Raw genomic sequence first — 23,719 nt, 5'->3', positions numbered from 1 at the left:
TGGCGCTGGTGGGCGGGGCCGTGTGGCGGCGGTGGGCGGGGCCGAGTGGCGCTGGTGGGCGGGGCCGTGTGGCGGCGGTGGGCGGGGCCGTGTGGCGGCGGTGGGCGGGACCGTGTTGCGCGGCGGCCCCGCCCCCCCCCTGCGGAGCCCCGCCCCGTTGGCGGGGCGCTGGGGCGGCCCCGGCCGCGCAGCCCCGCGGCGGCACGGCGCGCCCCGGCCGAGCATGGAGCAGTAGCGGCTCTCCGCTCCCTACCGCCGGCCATGGGCGCGGAGCGCAGGGAGGCGGCGGCGGTGGCGGTGCCCCGCGGCGGCTGCGCCTGCGGCGGCGGGAGCTGGCGGCTTTTCCTCGGCTTCTTCGCCCTGTCGCTGGCTCTCCACGTCCTGACGCTGGGCTGTTACCTGGAGCTACGCTCCGAGCTCCGCCGCGACCGCGGCCCGCAGCCCGCAGCCCCGCCGAGACGGGATGGGACGGCGGCGGCGGCTCCGGGATCCCCGGCAACCGGCCGGCCGCAGCGGCCCGCCGAGGGCGCCGAGCGGCGTCAGCAGGTGGGTGCCGGGCCCGGGGCTGGTGGGGGGGGAAGCGGGGCGGCGGGGATGCCGGGGGGGGGGGTCCCGCCGGGAGGGACCGCACTTGTCGCGGAGCCCCGCGTCCCCCCGGCCCCGGGGACCCCGGCGGTGTTGGCTCCATCCCTCCTCCCGCCGATGCGGGTTGGGGCCGTCCCACTCCCTTAGGCGCTTTTTTAAACAAATAAATCCTCGCTTGAGTTTATTTAGAAAAAAAGGAGATGGGGGGGGTGTGGGGGGGGAAGTCTCAAACCACCTGCAGCCCGCCGCTCTCCTGTCGCTCTGTCGTGACAGCCCCGCCGTGTTGGCCACGCTCCCGGCCTTGGGCGGGTGGGGGACAACGACACGGTGCTTGTGCCATCGGCGGGGGTGCCCCCCACCGCACCCCCCGGCGGGGGGTCCATCCTGCAGCCGAAGAGCTCCGCGCAGCTCGGCTTTGCATCCACCCCTCCTGCCCACCTCGTTTTTCGGGTGGAAATCCTCTTCCCTGCCCGCCCCGCGCTCGCCTCTCTCCTCCTGGGGTGGTTTTGATTATTTGAATTTTTATTTTTTTTTTTTTTTTCAAATTATTCAAATTGTTTGAATTATTCCCCCCACCGCCACCACCTCCTGCCACCGAGATGCATCGATCAGCCTGTGCGGTGATGGCTCAGTGTCTGTTGTGTCCCCCCACCTCCCCGACCCCCAGCAGCTTGTAAGTCAGAACCGTGCAGGACAGGTTGGCTTCTGCCTCCCGGTTTTCCTGGCCGGTGTTCCGAGCCCCGGGGAGCGATGGTGCCCGGAGGGGCTCGCCTGTCCCGAGAGCCTCTGGGAGAGCAGGAGCGGAGCTGGGGCCTCCGCTCCCAAACTTAGCTCATTTTTTCCAGGCACGAAACCCTCGCTGCGAGCAGGATAAGCTGGAGGAAGGAGTTTCCTCCCCTTCGAGCCTGGCGAGCGGATGGCCGGCTCCCCGAAGGTGCCGGGTGGCTTTGCCGAGGGGTCGGGGGGGGAACGGAGATGCAAAGCCCTGCCGCAGCGTCCCGGCAGCCCTTGCCTTGCTGCCCTTATCAATGCGTTGGGGGTGGTGGTGGGGGGAAGAGGACGAAAATAGCTTTGATAAAGCTGGGAGTTTGGAAACTCTTCCTGCTACTTGGCAGCGGGGCAGCCGTTCGGCTGCGCCGGCCTCAGCTGCTCCCGGGAAAGCCGGGCTCGTGCTTGGTGTGTTTGGATTCTGCAGCTTCCCATAATAAAAGCTAAGTAAGGGTTGAACCGCAGAGAACCCGTGCTTATCTGGACGTGGCTTTTTTTTTTTTTTATTCCCCTTTGGTCCTTTAACAATGTCGACATGAAATGAGTCGGAGCAGCTTGATGTCGTGTTGGAATTCTTAGGTTGTCTTGTAATAGCATGCGGCTGAAGTTCCTTTCGTGTTATCGTGCTGGATCTGTTTAGTCTTTAGAGCTCTTCTTTCCAGCAAATGCATAATGAAATACCAGGGTAAATAGTTGAGGCATTCATAAATTACAGCGTTAGATAATTTGTCTCTGGATGTGTACGGAGATCCAAGCGTCCCTCGCTACAGCTGACATACTCCAGATAAGGTAATGCTAATTAATTATTTCTTTATTTTTACATCTGGCCTGTCAGGCGAAGGATGAAAAATTCCCTCGGACGTATTGAAGCAGTCGGTTGTGAGAGAAAGTTCCCTCGTCGGAAAGGGCACGCGAGACGCTGGGCTTCGTGGGCAGCCCGGAGCTCGCAGCCCGACTGCTGGCACCGAAAACCTTCTGTTTTGGGAACTGGTGCTGTGACAACGTGTAACTAATGTTATTTGTGGTAGTGCTGCTCCCCTGTTCCTCGCCGCCTTTTCTGCCTTCCCCCATTCGCTTGAGCCTGTGTGCAGCCAAAAACAGCCACCTTCCGTGTCTTGGGGTGCTGCGAATAGATCCCTTCTGCGATTAAAGCAAGGCAAAGGAGGTATTTGCAAACAGCTTTATTTAAAAAGTTATCATCAGCAACGTTAAAACTTTGGGGGGTACGTGTGTGGGGTTCCTCGCTGCTTTCCATCCCCTAGCAGCCCAACAGATCTTGCTGGTACATCCAAAGTGCGGTCTCGTGCACGTGTGTCGGGAGACAGATGCGTATATAAATTAAGCAGGAATGACGGAGTAATTATTTCAAGCCATCTGACCAAGGGCATCCCTCTCCCAGGGAGCTGCGAGGGGGCGGTCAGAATCGGGGTGCGCTGTGGGGGGGACCCAGCATCCCAATAAAGAGGATGCTGTGAGCCCTCAAACAGGCCTTTTGCCGTGCTCAGCTATGCCAAGTATTTTCGGTAAAGTAATGACCACGTGGATTGCGATTGTACGAGCTGATTTAAAAACAAAAATATATTCCCCTTCCTGACCCTTTTTTCTTTTTTTTTTTTTTTTTTTTTTTTTTTTTCCCCCCCCTTCCTGACCTGAGGCAGGAGGGAGAGGAGTTGGGGGGAAGGCCGGGGAGAGCGATGGTCAGCACCGGGATTTTTGGCAGAAACCTCGCCTGGCCGCCGGCCAGAAATGACCTCATGACAGGAGTGAGATTTGGCAGCTCGATAACGCCCCGCTTCCCCTATCTTACAGGGTATTCAAAAATATGTAACTCATTTAAGATACAAGGGCAATTTTTCATGGCAGAGGTTGAGGCATTGTAGTTCACATCTTTGTCCCAGAAGCTGCGGGGTGTTGCATCACCGGTTTGGCCTGGGGGATGAAAAGTTTGTTAGCGCTGCTTTAATTCCTCGGCTCTTCCACTGCTGTCCCCACCGAGGTGCCACTGGGGAGCTGGGGGGACGTTCAGCCCCCTTATAAAATCTAAATAATCCCTTCAGCCGGGGTTGCGTTGTGGGATCCAAAAGCGATTCTGTCGGTGTGTTCGTTAGCGTTTGGCAGGCGCTTCGCGGAGGACGGGCAGCAGGGTACCACCGGCCGCTCATTAAAATATCTTACGCCTAAACTAAGGTGGTTTGTTGTCAAAAAAAAAAAAAAAAAAAATCATCCTTGTAATATTTGAGCCTCGCGGAGCATCTTTTCCCCGCTTTTGCTCCGAGCGAGTCCGTGTCGTGCCACATTTCCGCAAAAAACTTTGTTTTTCGCCGACGCCGGGCGAAGCGCGTGCCCTTGTGAGTATCCTGGGATGAGCTTAAAAGTTGCCAAAGCCTCTCGGAATAGGATGAAATATCTGTCAGATCAAACCAATGGTGGAGGCGCTCGCGGTTGCCCGGGGTGGGGGGATCTGCCGAGTTACCCAAAAAAATGCGCTGAGCAGCAATTCGGTTCCCAGCACCTACCTCCACCCTCACCAGGGGTGTCCCTTCTGGGTTCCCACCTTTCACCTTCCCAACGAGGGCTGTACCCGCTTTTGAGCAGCGCTTACGTCGGCGTTCCTGAAAACATCGTTGCTTTCCTGCTGGTATTTGTAATTCCACCAAAGCAACGTACATAATTGTTCGTTTCCTTGTTTTCCTTCCCTTTCCCACCTGTCTCCCTCCTATCTCCTGAAGCATCGATCGGGGCCCTCCTCTTCCAGCAGTCGTTAAGCAACCTCATTAATTTATATCTGCCTTCTAAAAGCCTGCTTGCTCATTCCATAAGGAAATCCTGGGAATAAAGCTTTAGAGGCGAAGTGGTATTTTGCTTGCAGTCGCGGATAAAGAAATATATAGAGAGCGTGCAACTTAGTCTCTGCGCGCTACTTTTTGTTAGATTTAGTAAAAATGAAGAGCTGGCTTTACTTGGGAGGGAGGGAGGGAGAGATTTAGGGTGCAATACGTAGTTTTTCTCTGTTTCTGGTGAGGATGCTGTGGCAGAGTAATTCTTGGTGAATTGTTTGGGCGGTTTCACCTGGAGGAGGGTTGTGGCGTGTTGGCCTCTGGAAGCGGCCGCGGGAAAAGGCAGTCGGTTGTAGAGGACAGAAGGACATCGTGTTGTCTTTTCCACTTGGGCTGTTGTCCACCCTCTGCCACTGACGGGTCGTAATCGAAAATAGGGAATTGTGGCCGGGTCTGCTCTTAAAATAATTGTACGGTGTTTCTCAAAACGATGTTGTCGGTCCAGTGTAAATAGCTCTATACTGACATGGAGTTTTGAAGGTTGGTCAGAACATTTAGGGTGTTAATGCTCAGCCGTGAGGGCACCTCGGGGGTCTTAATGTAAAATAAAATACTAATTGTTTTCTCTTTTGTCTCAGCTCCAGCTCCGGAGCACAGGATGGCATTCAGGTGTGCTTTGCACATGCCGTCAAGGGGCGTAAGAGGCACTAAAGCTGCTCCAGAGACTTCTCCCTCCCCGAGCATACCTGGAGCTCATCCATGCACGTTAATCCCCACGTCTGGTTCCCGCATCCCGAGCCGGGGAGGGGAGGGAGGGCGCGCGCTGCACCGGCCCGTGATGGATCAGGGAAGAGCCGAGACCCGACAGCGCGCTGAAAGCGTCTTGAGGGAAACACTCCTCCAGCATTAGCCTCCCCGCGAGGCACGAACCTTTAAATACCTCTGCGGGGCTCGTGCTGGGGGATTTTCGTGGCTTCTGATCTGGGATGATGGAAGCCCCGGGCCCATGCAGACGGGCCGTGGGAGCAGAAGGAAGATGGTGTTTAGGGATGCGTTTCGTGGTGGGTTTTTCCCTCAGATTACCCTTTTGGCAGCCTTGGTTGTAGCTGAAGGAAGCTCTTGCAGGGCAATAAAGGGAGAGCGCAGGTCGCTATAACACACCAGGTCCGTGCTGGGACCAGTACTGTTTAACATTTTTATCAAAGACATAGAGGGATTGAGAGCACCATCAGCAAGTTTGCAGATGACGCCAAGCTGTGTGGTGTTGTCGATACACCGGAGGGATGGGATGTCATTCAGAGGGACCTGGACAGGCTGGAGAGGTGGGCCCAGTTGAACCTCATGAGGTTGAACCTCATGTTGAACCTCATGAGGTTCAACAAATGCAAGTGCAGGATTCTGCATCTGGGAAGAAACAATCCTCAGTATAAATACAGCCTGGGGGATGAGGTGTTAGAAAGCAGCCCTGAGGGAAGGGACTTGGGGGTGCTGATGGAGGAGAAGCTGGACATGAGCAGGCAATGTGCACTTTCAGAAGGCCAATCACATCCTGGGCTGCATCAAAAGAAGCGTTGCCAGCAGATCCAGAGAGGTGATTCTGCCACTTTGCTCTGGTGAGACCTCACCTGGAGCACTGTGTGCAGGTCTGGAGCCCTCAATATAGGAAGGACATGGACCTGATGGAGCGGGTCCAGAGGAGGGCCACCAAAACGATCAGGGGGCTGGAGCACCTCTGCTATGAGGACAGACTGAGGGAGCTGGGGTTGTTCAGCTTGGAGAAAAGAAGGCTCCGGGGAGACCTCATAGCGGCCTTCCAGTACCTGAGGGGGGCTACAGGAAGGCTGGGGAGGGTCTGTTTCCAAAGGCCTGCAGTGACAGGACGAGGGGCAATGGCTTTAAGTTGGAGAAGGGGAGATTTAGATTGGATATTAGGAAAAAGTTCTTTACCGTGAGGGTGGTGGAACACTGGAACAGGTTGCCCAGGGAGGTGGTTGAGGCCCCTTCCCTTGAGATATTCAAGGTGAAGCTCGACGAGGCCCTGGGCAACCTGGTCTAGTTGGGGGTGTCCCTGCTGACTGCAGGGAGGTCGGACTAAATGACCTTTGGAGGTCCCTTCCGGCCTGGACCAATCTATGAATCTATGAATCAGGGCTGTGGTAACCTTCATTCACCTTCTAATGGTGCCCGTCCCTCGACAGGACAACGTTCCTGAGGTTTGGAGTCCTGTGCCGGGGAGAGGGGACTGCAGCCGGATTGCCTGATAGCACATAGAAAACCTATTTCTGCTATTATTCCTATGAATATTCTGTGCAAAATCTGGCAGGGACCCATCAGGTTCCTCCTTTTGAAAAAGAAAATGGCCCAGCGTGGCAGGAGCGTGGCAGTGACTGCCGGGTATGCGGCATTAATTGGAAAATTAAGCGCGGCGGCATACGCTTTGCCCGGAGGGTTGGAGGTGCATCCATGTGTGTGCCGAAGGTTTAATTCCCGGCGTGCGCAGGAGCCGTCTCCTTTGGCTGCCTGGGGACAAGCCGGCTGGTGCCCTGTCACCTTCTGCTCCCGTGCAGAGATTTATGATGCTTCTTGTCTGCATTTTGTTCTGCCTCCTTACGCCAAGCAGGTGAGGTGGACACCGTGTCGTACGCGGTGGGATGTCACCGCTCCCGAACAGGAGCTGGAGCTTAGAAATTCCCCTTTGGAAAGGGGGAAACGGTCTAAGAAAATACGTAGCTGCGGCTCTGGGGTCTCCAAGCAGGGTTTGGCCGCAGGGACATCTCGCTGGGGAAACCCTTGAAGTGCTGGGGGTCCTGGCGAGAGTAAAAAAAAACAGGTAAAAAAAGAAAAACCTCACATCTAGGAAAGAAGAGGCAATTGGAAAACGCGGAATATATTTTGCAAGTGCTGTCTCGAAGCTCATGTCATTGTCACGTGGGTTCTCAGCCCGTGGCAGTACCTGGGGAGAGGGCAAGCAGTCCTGCGCTGGGGCTGGTGGGTGCTGCCCTGGGTGTTCCTGAATGAAGCTGGTGGGGAAAACAGCCAATTTTTGGAAAATAACTACAGGAGTGCGAAAGAAAAGAGTAATTTTTCCAGCCAGGAACAGAGGCGGGGGGGGGGGACGACACACACAAGTATGTAATCAATTCAGCGATGCGCAGGAAGGAGAGGAGGACAGGCTTCAGCTCCCAGAGGAACGTGAGGATGCTGATGCTATGTCGGAAGCAGGAAAATGGGAATAACGGGGGAAAAACGCATCAGGGCAGGGTCAGCCCCGGCATCCTGCCTGTGCTGGGAGGTGTGGATGCTGAGGGGAGAGCACAGCATTGCACACAAAGGTGATAGAGAAATAATTAAGCGAGTGAGCAGCCAAGCATGCAGACGAAGAGAGGGACTGCTGTCCCAAGGAGGCTGGGCAGTGGGATGGCGTTGGAGTACAGTGCTTCCTTCCCCGTGAGGCTTTTCCCCGTCTTCCCCTTCCGGTGTATTTTCTTTATTTTTCTGCTCATTCCACGAAGGATAAATACCGCAACATTGTGCGAGGACTCGGGGCTTTTTATCGGCGCTTATTGAATTCCGTGATGGAGAAGGTTGTTGTTGCCAAAGTATGTGTTTGACCGGCACGTGACCAAAGTTGCAGGATTTTCCACAATTTTTAGACGAGTTAACTGGCAAACGCTCAAACCTGTGTTTTTTAAGAACACTCAGTGGCGTTCCAAAGTTATCTTTCACTTAACCTCATAGTACACAGTGCTTTATCAAACCGATATTATTCTAACCTTTTAACATTATTTTTCTTACCACATAATACTATAAATCTTCTCTGCTCTTCCATACACATGTAGTGTCTTGTAATGCTAATTAAACTGCACACTACCCTAATTTTGCTCTCATGCTAATCCAATATATTTTTCTTGACTGGAAGCCAAACCCTGAGAGCTTCAGAGCCTGCGAAGCTCTCTCATTCCAGTCTTATTATATGTTAATGGCTTTATATTTTAATATCTTTCAACACTCGAAGAGGATGTTATTTTTAGAGGTGTCTGGCTGCGGAAGGTAACCCGTATGCGAGAGGCTGGGGGTGTGTGTGTGTGTGTGTGTGTGTGAATGTAAAGCCCTGGGTAAACTCCGCGCAGTGAGCGAGTGGTGAAGTGTGTCTCTGAAGATGTGCGATGTGTCAGGATTCATCGCGCACGAGTACGAAATTACAGCGAGAGATTTGGAGGCAATTTTAAAATAGTTAACGGCCTTTATAGGAGGGGAAAATAAAAACTCTTGCCTCGGCTTTTACACGCCGCAGTTGGAAGCGCTCTCTTGTTAAAGCTCTTGGGGAAACGCGCTGTTTTTGTACGCTGAGGGTGCCGATGCCAGTTGGGCCTGAATGCTACTATAACCGAAATAATTACTCGCAGATGGGTGGATATTAAAATGAGCTCTTTCCATAAGCCCAAATAAAATTCTGTTGTAAGTGCAAAGTACTAAATACGCGAGCCTGCACTGATGAAATGCCAGCGCTGTAATCTATTCCAAATGGCAAGTGCCAGCATCCTCCCGCTGGAGCCGCACCTCGGCTGCGGCGTGTCCTTCTCCGCTCCCTGTCTGCGCTTCCTCGGGAACGGCTCTCGCAGCGGGAGAAGCCCCACAGCCGCTGGGAGCGATAGGGAAATCTGCAAGCCGTTGGGCTCTGCGTGGCGAGGAGGATCGGCGCGCGGAGCTCAGCCCCTGCCGATGGTGCTCGCCGCTCAGTCACGCTCGCTCGGGAGAACTAAAGGTGTTGAGAAAAGTGTGGGATGCCAGAAGCGGGCACGGTGTGGCGTGGGGTGGCGTTGCGTGGCATGGCTTTGCAGCAACATTGCATGACTTTGCAGCAGCAGGCATTGCGTGGCGTGGGGTGGCATTGCGTGGCGTGGGGTGGCATTGCGTGGTTTTGCAGCAGCAGCGTGGCATGGCGTGGGGTGGCATTGCATGGCGTGGGGTGGCATTGCGTGGTTTTGCAGCAGCTGGCATTGCATGGCGTGGGGTGGCATTGCATGGCGTGGGGTGGCATTGCGTGGTTTTGCAGCAGCAGCGTGGCATCGCGTGGGGTGGCATTGCATGGTTTTGTAGCAGCGGGTCTTGCATGGCACGGGGTGGCATTGCGTGGTATAGGGTGGCATGGCGTGGGATGGTGTTGTATGGCTTTTAAGCAGGAGAGTTGCATGGCGTGGGGTGGCATTGCATGGCGTGGGGTGGCATTGCGTGGTTTTGCAGCAGCAGCATGGCATCGCGTGGGGTGGCATTGCATGGTTTTGTAGCAGCGGGTCTTTCATGGCACGGGGTGGCATTGCGTGGTATAGGGTGGCATGGCGTGGGATGGTGTTGTATGGCTTTTAAGCAGGAGAGTTGCATGGCGGGGGGTGGTGTGGCATGGCTTTGCAGCAGCAGCTCTTGCATGGTTGCATGGCGTTGGAGTAGCATTGCATGGCATAGGGTGGCATGGTGTGGGTGGCATTGTATGGCTTTGCAGCAGCAGGAGTAGCATGGCGTAGGCGTGGGTGGCATTGCGTGGCTTTGCAGCAGCAGGCGTAGCGTGGTGGGGGGTGGCATTGCATGGCATGGGTTGGCGTGGCATGGCTTTGCAGCAGCAGACATTGCATGGTGTGGAGCAGCATTGCATGGCATAGGGTGGCATAGCATCAGTGGCATTCCAAGGCTTTGCAGCAGCAGGCGTAGCACGGCATGGGGTGGCATTGCGTGGCTTTACAACAGTGGGCATTGTATGGCGTGGGGTGGCGTGGCATGGGGTGGTGATGTATGGCTTTGCAGCAGCGGGCATTGCATAGGATGGCATGGTGTGGGGTGGCATTGCATAGCTTTACAGCAGCAGGCATTGCATGGCATGGGGTGGCGTGGCATGCCTTTGCAGCAGCAGATACGGCTTGGCGTGGGGTGGCATTGCATGGCATAGGGTGGCATGGCGTGGGGTGGTGATGCATGGCTTTGCAGCAGCAGGCATGGCATGGGGTGGCATGGCGTGGGGTGGCATTGCATGGTTTTGCAGCAGCAGGCATAGCACGACATGGGGTGGCATTGCGTGGCTTTACAACAGTGGGCATTGTATGGGGTGGCGTGGCATGGGGTGGTGATGCATGGCTTTGCAGCAGCAGGCATGGCATGGGGTGGCATGGCATGGGGTGGCATGGCATGGCTTTGCAGCAGTAAGCGTTGCATGGGATGGCATGGGGTGGGGTGAAGTTGCATGGTGTGGGATGGCATGGCTTTGCAGCAGCGGGCATGGCATGGGGTGGCATTCCATGACTGTGCAGCAGTGGGTACCGTGTGGGATGGTGCTGCATGGCTTTGCAGCAGCGGGTGTTGCATGGGATGGCGTGGCATGACATGGCATTGCAGCAGCGGGTGTTAATCAGCATGGCATGGTGTAGCTGTGCAGCGGTGGGTGCTGCATGGCGTTGCGTGGCCTGGCAGCAGCATGGCACCGCGTTGTGTGGCTTTGCCACGGTGGGCGTTGCAGGAGGCGCTGTGTCGCGTGGGGTTGTGGGCGCTGCACGTCATTGCATCGCGTGGCCTGGCAGCAGCAGGGCTTCCCTGGCATGGTGTCCCAGCAGGACTTGAATGCGATGGCTGGTAGCCACTTGCCCCTTCTGCACTGGGCCAGCACAGGGCTGCCAGAGGGTCCCAGCAATGATGGCAAATGGGGCTCTGCAAGGTCAGGACCTCCTTGTCTCTGCTGCTTTCACCTCCTCACAATAGCCACAATGTCCCCCCAGCCTGGCAGCCCATCGGTGGCACAGCGGGGTTCCCTACCCCATCCCCGGTGGCAATGCAGCCCTGTCCCGCTGTGCCCAGCCTTTGTCTGGCTGCCCTTAATCCCTCTTTGCAATTCATCTGTGTTTTCAGTCTCTCTTGAGGCACATAACAAGGTGGAAGGGGGAAGACAGTGAGAAAGCTTCTTAAGCCAGCGCTTGAAGTAAAATCCACCTCGGAGCCTGTAACAGCTCGATAATTGTAAATTATACACGGGTGGAAGAGTTGGGGGGTGACAGCGTGAGGATTGTTGTCCCCACCGTGGCCAAGGTCTGTGGTGGCTCCGGCTCCTCGGACCAGCAGTGATGCTCCTGGCCTGGATCCGGGATGTCGTTCCTGCTTTCCCCGCCATAGTTACCCTGGATATAAACCTCATCGTGCGTTTTCATCACATCTCTGTTGTCTTGTCCCTTCTCCCTCTTCCATTTTTTTATTTTAAAGGGCTGAAACGTTGGCATTCCTTCCCTGAGAGCGGTCCCTCCGCTCCCTCGCAGCCCCCTGATGCTGGAGCAGGAGGTGGCCGGGTGATCCCTTAGCAAAAGACCTTCTGTCCCCCAAAATAAGACTTGTGTGTCTCAAAGAAATGCTATCCCCTGGTTTGGAGTTTCTGGGTCGTTTTATTCGGTGTTCTCCATCTTCATTAGAGTCAGTCCTGGTGGGGAAGGGGCTGCATAGGGGGGATAAACCAGTGCCACGTACCCAGATGCGCCGCAAATAACCTGATTAACTTTTGGGGCAAGAAGACATAAATAGGGTGTACCTTGTCCAGCAGGGAAAAAAAAATAATTTTTTGAATTCTTCCTTTTATTTTCTCATCTGTGGAGCAGCAGCGGCTTTTCTCCGGTTTCCCAGGGAAGCATGGGGCAGGTGCTAATGGCCAAAACAGATTCCACGTGGTCCTTCCCATCTTCTCTATGTGCTGGGCTCGGTGAAAGGAATCCAGGAAATAATTTTGGAGCGATTATTTCCTTCAACCTTGCAGATCAGGTGCAGAGCTACTGCTAACCTCAACCAGCACTTTTTCTTTTTTTTCTTTTTTTTTTTTTTAGTTTTCCATGGGGTAGGAAAAATAGGATAAATCCTTTAAAGCTGGTAGCTGGCACTGTCACCGACCTGCTGTGACACTGAGGGGACTAAGCAGTTTAGACTCAAAAATGAGATTTTTTTTTTTTTTCTTTCTGTTGTTTTTTTTTCACTGCGGTTGGAGGGTGCTGCCGTTCTGCCTGTCCGTGCGTTTCACCCGGAGTCTCGTCAGGCGTTGAGAAATCTGGATCTGCAGGAGTTAGGAGGGATGGGTGGTGTTTCTGCCTGGAAAGCTTTAATTCTCATGCTTTCCTGTAAAACCTACTCGATGGCAGAAAAATCAGCTCAAAATAGGAGTTGCCGGTCGGTGCAGCTGATGAGGTGTATCCACAGAGCAGGATGAACTCGGGTAAAGAAAATAGTTGGGTTTTAACTGCAGCTGTTACTATCTTTTTAGTGATAATCAACTAAATTAGTATGTGAGCTGCTGCCTTTGAGCTATGGATAGGCTTGTTGGTGCTTGCGGAGGTTGCGGTGTTAACTCTTGCTGGGGAGCCGGGTGATCCTGGCCAAGGCACCCGCTCCGTGGGGCCAGGGAAAGCCCTGATCCCACCGGGAAGGGAATTCCCTCTGTGCCATTGGGGTAAATCCAGGGAGATTTTCTCTTTTGAAGATGGAAAGGAGACTTTTTCTGTGGGAGGGGGAGGGAAGGTAAAGTTCGAAGATGTTAATTGTCATTTTTCAAGGATTATTGTGTCGTATTTTTAGCAAAACCTTTATTGCTGGCTTGGAGTTTTCATCTGTTCCATCTGTTGTTGAAAGGAATTGTTTTGACTCGGAATATAACTCATGTACAGATTATTGGACTGCGCAGAATTTGGTTGGTATTCAACAGAAAGAGCTTATGAGGAAAGAGAAGTTGGTTTACTGGTGATGCTGGGCTTTAATTCCAGCTCCTCTGCGGTGGCTGCTGACCCATCTTCATCCCTTCCCAAAGCCCCTGTGGTTTTGCAGGTCGTGGAACTTCATTTTGAAGCCCAAACCTACGAGTAAACTTCACGTGCAAGATTCGAGCTCAGATCTAGGGCTCGGTGATTTTTGCAGCGTTGCTGCAGTTTTCCCGGCTCTGGTGGTAGCAAAGAGCAGGTAAATGGGGGGAAAAGGGGTTTTCTACGCCAAGGCTCATGTGCCAGAGTTTCTGAGGCACTTCTGCAGGACAATGTTTCTGATGTGGCAGTGGTGGGCTTTAAGGCGCAGGAGGATGCTGCACTGAAATGGGCTGGATGTGCGGGATGGCCCCAGTGAAGTTAAATCCTGCTGCTGTGATAATTGCTAGGAAAAACTGGAGATACCCAAGCTTTAAAGTGAGGGTTGAACGTCCCGGGGCGTTCCTGGGCAGGGACTGTTGGTGAACCACCTGCCTGGGGAGAGTGGAGCATCCCGAGGGCTCGCTGCTGAGCATCCCTGAGCTGGAGGAGCAGGGAAGGTGGTCGTGCTTTGCGAGACGTGGGTAGAAGCAGGTTTGAAGACTTCAGTTATCTCTACGAGAGAGCACTTGCCTGATGGGACGTCACCAGCACAGTGTAGCCAGAAGCTGCCTGTCTGCTGGCTGCTGCTTTAGGGTTTTTTCGGTTTTCCTTCTTCTATTTCAAAAATAAAAATTAAAAAAAAAAAAAAAAACAGTTGGTGTGAGACCGAGTAACCCCCAATCACTTTGTTGTGGTGCTGCTTCTGTTGGTGTTGAAGTATTCTTCTGGGGAGAAGTTATATCACCTGAGCACTGTCCTGGGATTGCTTGGGGTTTAGGGGGGTTTGATGGGTTTTTATTTAGGTTTTTTTTTTTGGTCTTGCTTATCTCTGCTTTACTCTTAAGTGTGGGAAATCCCAGGAATGCTGCTAGTGAACAAGGTGTTCATGGGGAGGATGGAGACCTTCCCTTGTTGAAAAAAAACACACGCAAACCTCTTCCCTTCTGCTTGCTTCTCTTCTAGGCTCTGTACGTTTCCCTGAGTGAGTTTTCTCTCGTTTTCCTTCAGCAGAAGATTTGAATAAGCCACAGCTGGGCTTTGCAGCAGGTCTGAGCTTTGATTGATGCGGTGGTAGAATTCAGACTCGTTCTTCAGTTGTAGTGATGCTGCTGTCGTATGTGAAGCAGAAAAAGGGGATGTGTGCAGGAAAAGTCCTCCGACTAAAGCCTTTAGCTGAGCCTGTAGGGGCTCAGCATTAATCTTGCTCGGCTGTACTTACCCTCCGTGTCTGGTGAGACACCGGATTGATGGGAAACACCAAACCTTTTGCTCATAGAGTGGATTTTACTTAGGAGAGGGAGAGAACCTCTACGCTCATACGGATGCTGGCATTTTTAATCCCTAGAGAGCCCTGTATCAAACCAAGCACTGCAGAGCTTTGGGCTGTGTCCTGCACATAGAATCATAGAATGGTTTGGGTTGGAAGGGACCTTAAAGCTCATCCAGTTCCAACCCCCTGCCATGGGCAGGGACACCTTCCACCAGACCAGGTTGCTCAAAGCCCCATCCAGCCTGGCCTTGAACCCCTCCAGGGATGGGGCAGCCACAGCTTCTCTGGGCAACCTGGGCCAGGGTCTCACCACCCTCGCAGCAAAGAATTTCTTCCTAATATCTAGTCTAAACTTTTCCTCTCTCAGCTTAAAACTGTTCCCCCTCGTCCTATGACTCCCCTCCCTGATCAAGAGTCCCTCCCCATCTCTCCTGTAGCCCCTTTAGGGACTGGAAGGGGCTCTGAGGTCTCCCCAAAGCCTTCTCTTCTCCAGGCTGAACAGCCCCAACTCTCTCAGCCTGTCCTCACAGCAGAGGTGCTCCTGTGCGCCCATCGCCTGTGTGCGCCAGGGCTGTTTCTCATTTTGGGTTGGGGGGAAGCCCCGTACCACCGTGCCGGGGGCCAGGCTGGGCTCCGTGGCTGCACCTTGGCATCACCCCTGGCTGCAAATGTCCCAGCCGGCGGCGAAGTCACGGAAGGGGGAGCAGCAGCCGGTGCAGGGCTCTGAAGAGGAAAGCAGCACGCCCCTAATAAAAGCAGGATCCGACTTCAAACAAATGTGTACGGCACAGTTGTTGTTAGCACTCTGATGTGCGGCTGCGAGGCTTGGACAATTTATAGGCGCTGCATCAAGCGCCTTAGTCGGTTCCATATGTGCTGCCTTCGTGCGCTGGCTGGTATGAAGTGGTAGGATGAGCTCTCGGAAGTTGAGGTCTTCAAGTGTTAAATACAAAGCGCTGCTCCTGCAGGCTCAGCTCTGCCGATCCAGGCGTCTGGCGCACATTTCTAACAACAGGCTGGATTTGCCAAAGAAAATTACGCTGGATACAGCAAATAGCTGTCAACTCTTTCCTCCCTAGTCCCCCAACTCTGCTTTTCTCTGGCTTTTCAGAATAACCGGGCTCTGTGGAAGTGAGATGGAAGTTAGGGTGTCTTGGTGCCTACTGATGCTTCCCCTCACTCAGCAAAGCCCTATCCCCTTCCCTCCGTCCTCATGGTCCCCTCCAGCCAGTGACAGCCAGAGCCAGGGTGGTTGGGTCCTTCTGCAAACCTATGGCGGAGGTGAGGGCTGAGGGTCAGGTCAAGCTGAGAATAACTTGGGTTCTTCTCCTCTGGTACCTAAATACTAGACCAAAGTATTCAAAGGGGAGATTTCGGCTGAAATATTAAACTAGCTTGTTCCCATTTAATGAAGACTTTTGGGCTTCTGAGCCCAGTTGTATGCAGGTGGCTGCAGTTGGGCTCAGAAGAAAACCTTCAGAGACCCCCGGGCTGGTATCCCCCAACCTGATGGGCCATAAGCCTTAAAACCATTTCTTCTTCCCAAGCCTGAAGATGCTGGAAAACCATTTTTATAAATGGTAATTGTGATAACAATAGCCGACGGGGGTTGTTGGGGAGGTTAAACTTTGGGTCACGCAGGACCTAGTGAAGGTCCTGTGTGGCTTCAAGCTACTTGTCTGGGTCAGGTACTCAAACAGTTAAATATTCCTGCTGCTGGTGTACAAAAGCAACGCCAGGTATCTTCCAGGGGATCCAAGTTTTGCTATCTGAAATCTGGCAAAGAGCACAAATTTTCATGTTGTGAACAGAAATCACACCCCAAGGCTACGGCTGACAGGGAAGGTCTCGCTGACATATTTACCTAGCAATTTTGTTATCATTTTAAGTACACTTTCTCAGAAAGCCCAAGCCTCAAGAACAATAGCAACCCCCCCAAAAAAACCCAAAAAAACCAAAACAAACCAAACCACACTGCAGGTTTTGTGAGCAGATGCAGCTTCAAGATAACAAATGAGTTGTTGTTTTTTTTTTTTGTTGCTCTTTGTTCGACTGCTTGGCATTTAGTGGTTAATTAGAGTGAGGCCAAGTAGGAGTGAGAGAGTTCATAAAACAGTTTTAAAAACACTGGGATTGAAAGTTTTTTTGGAATTACGCTTTTTAACTCGGGTCCGTGAGGCTGTTAGAGGCAGGCGAAGCAGGGGTTTAGAAACAACTAAACGTAAACATTTGTTTTGGACAGCAAAAGACGGAGCTGGGAAAGGGCCGGGGGGGGGGTAGAGGGGAGCAGCTTGTGCAGCCCGTCCCACGGGGACGTGTCCTGAGGCTCCTATGGCAGTGTCACCCAAAAAGCCACCTTTCCACCCTCCCGCTCTGGGTTTTGTGGCATCGCCTTGTGCTGGGACTGGAATTGGCCTTCAGTGTTGCTGGGAGGAGGAAATAGGGGCACTCTGCCATGAAAAATCAACAATAATCGTTTGGGTTATAAAGCAGTAACTTTAGTTCTCATCCAACTGTTCCCCTTTATTTCCCCATCATTTTATACGATACAGAAAAGCGCTGACATTGAAGCTGCTCCGGATGACGTCCAGGATGCTCTGTGAAGGCTGGCGTCTATACTACCAAGCCATAAACATTGTCTCTAAGCACGGGCTTAGAGGGTTATTATACAAAGAAGGGCATAAAGAAACACGACACTGGATTTGTGATTCCTGGCAGAAACGCCTTGCGATGGGGAAACTTCAGCTTGGTCAGGGTTGGTTACATGCCTTTCTTCTAGCTGAAGGGCAAATGACACTGTTAGCATTAAATGTTAGTAACTGACATCTTAACATGAAATATGCCTTACGTCTCCAAGCCGGAGCCGGAGTTACTGCTCTTGCAGAAATTCTTCTTCCCCTGGTCTTGCCCCAAAATGGACCCGAATGAAATGTTCCTGCTAGTAAAGAGTTGGGTTGGGAAGGAAAAAACGCAGATTAATTGTGTTTCGGGGAAAGGTCTGACGACGAGCAAGTGAATACGAGCAACCAGGCAACATGGGGTGAGCTGGCCGGCCCCGTGGCTCGTTTTGTCACCTCGCCTGTGGGCTCTCGTGTCGGTACGTGTCAGCCTGATGGGTGCCTGTAATGTAACAGCAGTAACGAAACCCAGGGCAATTTCTTGGGTTTTGTTTTGTTTTTTCTTTTTTTTCTTGCCTGGCTTTTAGTTTTTCTAAGGGTAATACATTGGTTTTTAATATCTTGGACTTCTGTGGGGAAATTTTGTGGCGGTTAACAGTGGTTTAGAGATTGAAGAGGTTGTCTGTGTTGTAAGCGATGCCCTGTTGGTCCTGTGTCCCAGGCAGCTGCTGTTGCAGTGGCTTTTCACAGAATCGTAGTGTTTAGAAGGGACCTCTGGAGATCATCTGGTCCAACCCCCCTGCCAGAGCAGGGTCACCCAGAGCAGGTTGCACAGGAACATGTCCAGGCGGGTTTAAAATATCTCCAGTGGAGGAGACTCCACACCCTCTTTGGGCAGCCTCTTCCAGGTCTCTGCCACCCTCAAAGTAAAGAAGTTCTTCCTCATGTTGAGATGGAATTTCCTGTGTTCCAGTTTGTGCCTGTTGCCCCTTGTCCTCTGAGGTTGGTTGATTTAGCTGGGTTTGGCATACTACTGCCTTTCATGCCTTAAGACAAGTGATTTAGGAAGAGCTGGGTGTACGAAGATGTATTGATGTAGGTTGACTGAAAGCTGGTGAAGACTTATTTGTGATAGCTTGAGGTGCAGGAAGGGTGAAGAGTCTTGCATAGTGCTCAGTTGTGGTGTTAGATACAATGAATCATGCCACTCATTTCAGAGATAATGAATTGGTGGCTTGTTTAGATTGAGTTTGGGCTCTTCATCTGCAAAAGGCTTTTTCCAACGTGATCTGCCAGGGTGGTTGTCCATGGGGAAGAGATGTCAGTCTGTTGAAGAACTGCCGATTGCTGCATCTGCAGAAGATCAATTCAAGATCATATTCAAGGTGAAGCTCGACGAGGCCCTGGGCAACCTCGTCTAGTTGGAGGTGTCCCTGCTGACTGCGGGGAGGTCGGACTAGATGACCTTTGGAGGTCCCTTCCGGCCTGGACCAATCTATGAATCAGCAGAGTTGTGCTTTGCTCATAAGGAGGCTTCAATGACACGTTGGACTTCACTGTATCTTCCAGCGTCTTGCTGAAGAAGGTCAAGACGCAATGGATTGAGTATTGGGTGGGAATGATGGCAGTGTTGCAGGTTGGGTTGTCAGCTCCAGCTCCAAGACTGGAGAGATGTCCAGCAGTGTCATCAGGGGGGTTCACCCCGTGTGGTGGCCTGAGGGCTAATCCTGAGGTGGCTACAGTAGCCCATGCTGAGCCTTGATGCACGCTATAGTTTTGAGACCCTTAGGACGGTGGTGGCTCTTACCTCTTTGAGCGAACCTCTGAGCAAGTAAGCACTTAGAAAAGGAGAGGAAGACAAGGTGGCTTCATGGTGGAGCTGTTAAATCTTTTAGGCGTTGTCCAATTTTTCAGGGTTTGGCTACTGTCGTGGGTACTCTTCTCTTTCTATCCACAGTGTGGTCCTGCCTGCTGCTCTTCTGTCCAGCCTGGGTCTGTTTTGCAGCAACTAACTAATATTTTGAAAGTTCTCAAACTTTGGCGTGCTTCAGAACTGTTTTTGTTCAGTTGGAGACAGCGGAGCATGTAATCTGGCGGGGTGGATATTTTTTTTCCAGGCAGCTCTATACATTTTCGGTTGATTATATCAGTGAAGTATGTTGACAGCTCTGTGTACCAGTCGGCGTTCGGGGCTCGTGTCTGGACGGCGCGGGCTGTGTCGCGCTGTTGATTTCCCTACACAAAATAGCTTTCAGGCCTGTAAAGCTGTCACTCAATGGGTAATGGCTACGCCGAGCAGAAATGGCTTTAATTGTTGGATAAAAGCAAGTGAGTGCATGTGCAAATTGTATGTCTGTGGCAGGATTTCCCTTTTGCTATTCTTCTCCTGTTGCCTGCTTTCTCCGAGACCCCGATGAAATGACTTTCAGCAGCAGTCGGGATTTACCACAGTCAGCTTTTGGTTCGCCCTCAGGCTACATCCACCCCCCTGAAAAATTAGGCTTTTTCTATTCGTGCAGCGGGGCTTTGTAGAAATGTTTCCTTTTTTGCGGGGGGGAGAAAATCCAAACCGATTTTGCTCTGGAGCAAAGGATCTGTATACCTGGGATGAGGTGCGGATGATATGGGAGATGCCGTGTCGGGTGCTGCCAAAGGAGAACCAAGGCAGCCAAGGTTTGCAGGACCCTCATTTTAGCTTTTGGAGTGCTCGTCTGTGTTTATAAATAGCTGCATGGGGAATTAAACTTTTTCTTTGCTAATTTATTTCGAGGGAGGTTGGGTCATGGGTCTTTGAGGAAGCCTTGGTTCACTCTCAGGCCTCTCGAGCATTACTTTGATAATACAAAACCTCAGATACCCTGAAAAATTTGCTTTAGGTTAGACTCGGATTAAACGTTACACGTCACTATGTATGTTTTCCACTTTGAGGATCCCTTTGGTGAATAAAAATATTTTGCTTTTTCCCAGTCTCATGCTAAGAATGAAGAAGATTATTCTCAGGTTTCTGCTATCATTGCGCAATGCCAACGCTTTCAGATTGAGACGACTTGGGTTATTTCTTACAGGATCCTAGTTTTCTTTTTTTTTTTTCCCTGTGATATCTCCATTACATAACTGTTTGCACATAAATTAAGCAGAATTCTTTGGCCAGCTCTTGTGCACACCTGTGCACTCGCACGTTCTGCCAATAAATCGCTGCAGTTAAATGTTGCTTCTAAATTATTTGCTGAGGAATGATTTTGGAAACCTGAAAATTCTTCTTCTAAGACTTGAACTTCTTATATAGTCATTTGTGAATCAAGGCTACATGAAAATAGGTTATTGTTTAAGCAAATGAACTATTCTTAAAAGTAGTCCGTTGGGTCTCTTGGAGCAGCAGTCAAATCCTGTTTCTTCAATTCAAGGATAAATTTGTCAGTGCCCTGGTGTCCTGGGCACCGCATCTCCCTTCTGCTGCCAGGGTGGACTCTGGATCTTCAGCCTCAGGATGGACTCTTCATTCATTGACGGTGATTAAAACCATCCTGATGCTGGTGAGCACCTTCTCTTGAAGACTCTCCCAAAGATACTTCCCATTGACACCGCCATAAGCCATCGTGCTGCTTCTGACCCTGGCCAGGGTGGGTATGGGTGTCATCCTGGGTGCTCGGTATGGGTGTCATCCTGGGTCCTCGCTTTCAGGTGACCTGTTCCCCCCACAGCACAGCTGGCGCAGGAGAAGACCTGCCAACAGGTCTTCTCGCAGCACATAATTGCTGGCATCATTACCTGCTTGAGGACCCACCAGCAGACCTGCAGGAGAGGTGTTAACCATCAGGCCTGGAGGGGAAAATATAATAAGGCAGATGGGGAGAACCACGGCCAAGTTTTGGAGTGCTGGGTAAAGAAGCGTGTGGTCCAGGCTGGGGCCGGAGTGATGGAGATGTGGGGCTGGTCCAGGGGTGCAGTTGGTGTGATGGAGCTGGGACCAGCGAGTCTGGAGAGAGCTGCGAATTATTATTATCATGAAATAATTCCATTTTTGGTAAACTGCTTCTTTCCATTCACAGCCAGGATGTCTCTTGGATGTTGAAGAATGAACGTTTCTATCGCTTTCTAATTTTGCCCCATCTTTTATTACTTTGTGCATTCTTGTTATCCAAATGACTGAGTATTTCCTGTAATTATTTGAAGCTCTTGACTGTAGTGATACCTGATAGGGAAGAATTCCCTAGATTCAACTTTTAAAATAAATAAAATCTGAAGATAATTAATCTTATGGTTAATGATTATCAGGGTGAGTTTTTGGTCTCACCTGAAAGGCTGAATGGATTTCTGCTGAATGCAGGTTTCCCTGTCGTTCCCTGCTTTTATTTCAAATTTTTTCGGAATTGGCAACTATCTCTATTGGCCATAGGGGTTTGAAAATGCTAATTATCATTCTGGTTATGAGGAGTTACCAGCAAGAAAACACCCTTTTAGTAAGGTGACCGTACTTCTGCCACTATTAAAATTAACCGGTAAAGTTCCTCAGTGAGCTGAGCGTGCGAGAAAGCTGCTTATCGTTACGTTTATGAGATAGCACAGCACCAAACTTTTCTTTCAAGTCCCGGGCTCACGGCCGCGCACCTTGGAATAAAAAGGGAGGAGGGTGTTTATGGCTCCGTATCCATCCCCCAGGTCTCCCACACACGCCGTTGCCTTCCCCAGGGCTCCCCATCCCAGCGTCTGACTCGCACCCATGCGATAAAGCGGTGGGAAAACGCTGAGCTCGAGGGACTATGAATACGTATGGGATTATTTGATTATTATTTTTTTTAATAGCTCTCTATTTATAATGGGTGGCTAAGGTTGGCCGAGGTGGTAGAAGATGCTGAGGATAACGCGGCGAGCCCCTGTGCGCTGCAGAGGTAGGATTTACAGTAGGAGAATGCCCTCCGAAGAGCGTGTGTTTGCGCCCACAGCCATTAAGCTTAATAATCTTGCTGTCTGTATCGACTTACAAATGAAAGCTTGCAGTAATTTGGAGCAGCATTTGAATTGTGAGTGGTAGTGATGATGCTGAGCTTGTCTTTTAATGCTGAGTTTAGAGTCTTTGAGGTTTGGATTAAAAAAAACTTCAATGAAACCACAAAAAAGACATTGGAAGCATAACTGAACAGGTGGAACAAATTTGTTAAATCTGTTATTGGGAAAACAGCAACTTGCTTTTAAGAAATAAATCAATCTGCAGCTCAGTGTTTCATAATGAGGAGTGGGATAGGAAAATCTAAAAATATCTACAAATGAGAGCTAATGCTCTGAAGGAACAGATCCAAACTAGAATATAATATTGCCCATTGTGGTGACAATAAGTATTTTAAAGTTCATTGAGATCCTTGCTGTGATGCAGATGGGACTTTAAGAGCCAGCATATTTCACTTGGCTGAGTCCAGTTTTTATTTGCATAATAACTTATTATATGTATTGCCAGTAGCTCGCAGAGCCCCTGGTCAGGATTGGGAAACCACGATGAGTTCATACTCCGCTGCCGGGTGAGACAATATATTCAGCGAAGAATTGGGAGGGAGGCGTCTCTAGCAACTAATGCAAGTGATTATGCGCTGGAAATGGCAGGATAAAAAACCCACAGCTTTTAACCCTGGCTTTGGGATGGGGGCGACCTTCGCAGAGCCCATCTCTGCTCTTCCCACCAAGCACCGTTTCCAAGGGTCTTTGTCCTTCAGCAGAGTTTGTCCCCTGTCCCCCAACCCGTGCCACTATCTCTAGGACCTTATTTCAATAAACGGAAGGAGCTTTGTCGAGGTGGTGGGAAATGTGTCCATCAGCACCTGGGCTATCACAGAATCATAGGGATTGGAAGGGACCTCTGGAGATCAAGTCCAACCCCCTGCCAGAGCAGGTCCACCCAGAGCAGGTTGCACAGGATGGCATCCAGGTGGGTTTTGAATGTCTCCAGAGAAGGAGACTCCACCACCTCCCTGGGCAGCCTGTTCCAGGGCTCTGCCACCCTCAAAGTGAAGAAGTTCCTCCTCGTGTTTAGAGGGAACTTCCTGTGTTCAAGTTTGTGCCCGTTACCTCTTGTCCTGTCACTGGGCACCACTCCCCATCAGGAGATGGGGATCACTGCTGCCATCTGCGTTCTGCTGCTTGGAAAGTTATTCCATAGCCTTATCCCTCTCAGCAGGGTCTTTCCGTGCGTTATTCCAGATTTTTTTTCCTTGCTCAGCTGAACCCCGGAGCTCTGTCGCACCCGGCCAGGCGAGTCCCGGGTGTTGCCATCGGCTTCTCGTGATCTGTCGTATCTCTCTTTGATATTTGCCGAGGGCTTCTCTGCGCAGGGGGTTTCTCGCCAGCGCCGTTTCGGAGTAGCTGCTCCGAAATAACTCAATCCACATGGGCAGCTGTTGCTCAGAGGGGAGTAGGTAAGTGCATCCATAAAGCTTCGGGGTTTTTCTGCCGGAGGGAGCGCGGGGCAGCCGGTGCACGGCTGCAGAGCTTTGCTTCTGGCACTTACAATGATGGGGGGGGGTGTGTTTTAAAAAAAAAAAAAAAAAAAAAACCAGCACCCTCTCCAACTTCCAAATTGTAGTTAGCGGGGAGAATCGGGGAGTTTCTGGAGTTGTAAATTAACTGGGCTGTTTGTCACAGCCGGGTATTGCCGGGTGCCGGGATGGCTACGGTCGCTCAGGGACGGACACCCTCGGATGTCCCTTTGGAGAGGGACTGTTGGCAAGGGCATGTAGCGATAGGATGAGGGACAGTGGTTTTAAACTAGAGCAGGGTGAGTTTAGATTAGACATTAGGAAGAAGCTCTTTAAGCGAGGGTGGTGAGACACTGGAACAGGTTGCCCAGAGAGTTGGTGGAGGACC

At 51.6% G+C, this 23,719-nt stretch overlaps 1 protein-coding gene across 1 annotated transcript in view; it reads left to right on the top strand.

Moving 5' to 3' along the window:
* The first annotated feature begins 261 nt into the window (after positions 1-261).
* EDA (ectodysplasin A) overlaps positions 262-23,719 on the top strand; it is an 83,626-nt gene continuing 60,168 nt past the window's right edge. Inside the window, exon 1 of the mRNA XM_074148053.1 lies at positions 262-546. Coding sequence (XP_074004154.1) covers positions 262-546 — 285 coding nt within the window. The remainder of the gene's footprint in view (positions 547-23,719) is intronic.

This window comes from Numenius arquata, chromosome 5 (genome assembly GCF_964106895.1).
Source record: "Numenius arquata chromosome 5, bNumArq3.hap1.1, whole genome shotgun sequence".
NCBI lineage: Eukaryota > Metazoa > Chordata > Aves > Charadriiformes > Scolopacidae > Numenius > Numenius arquata.
This window is presented reverse-complemented; position numbering and strand designations above follow the sequence as displayed.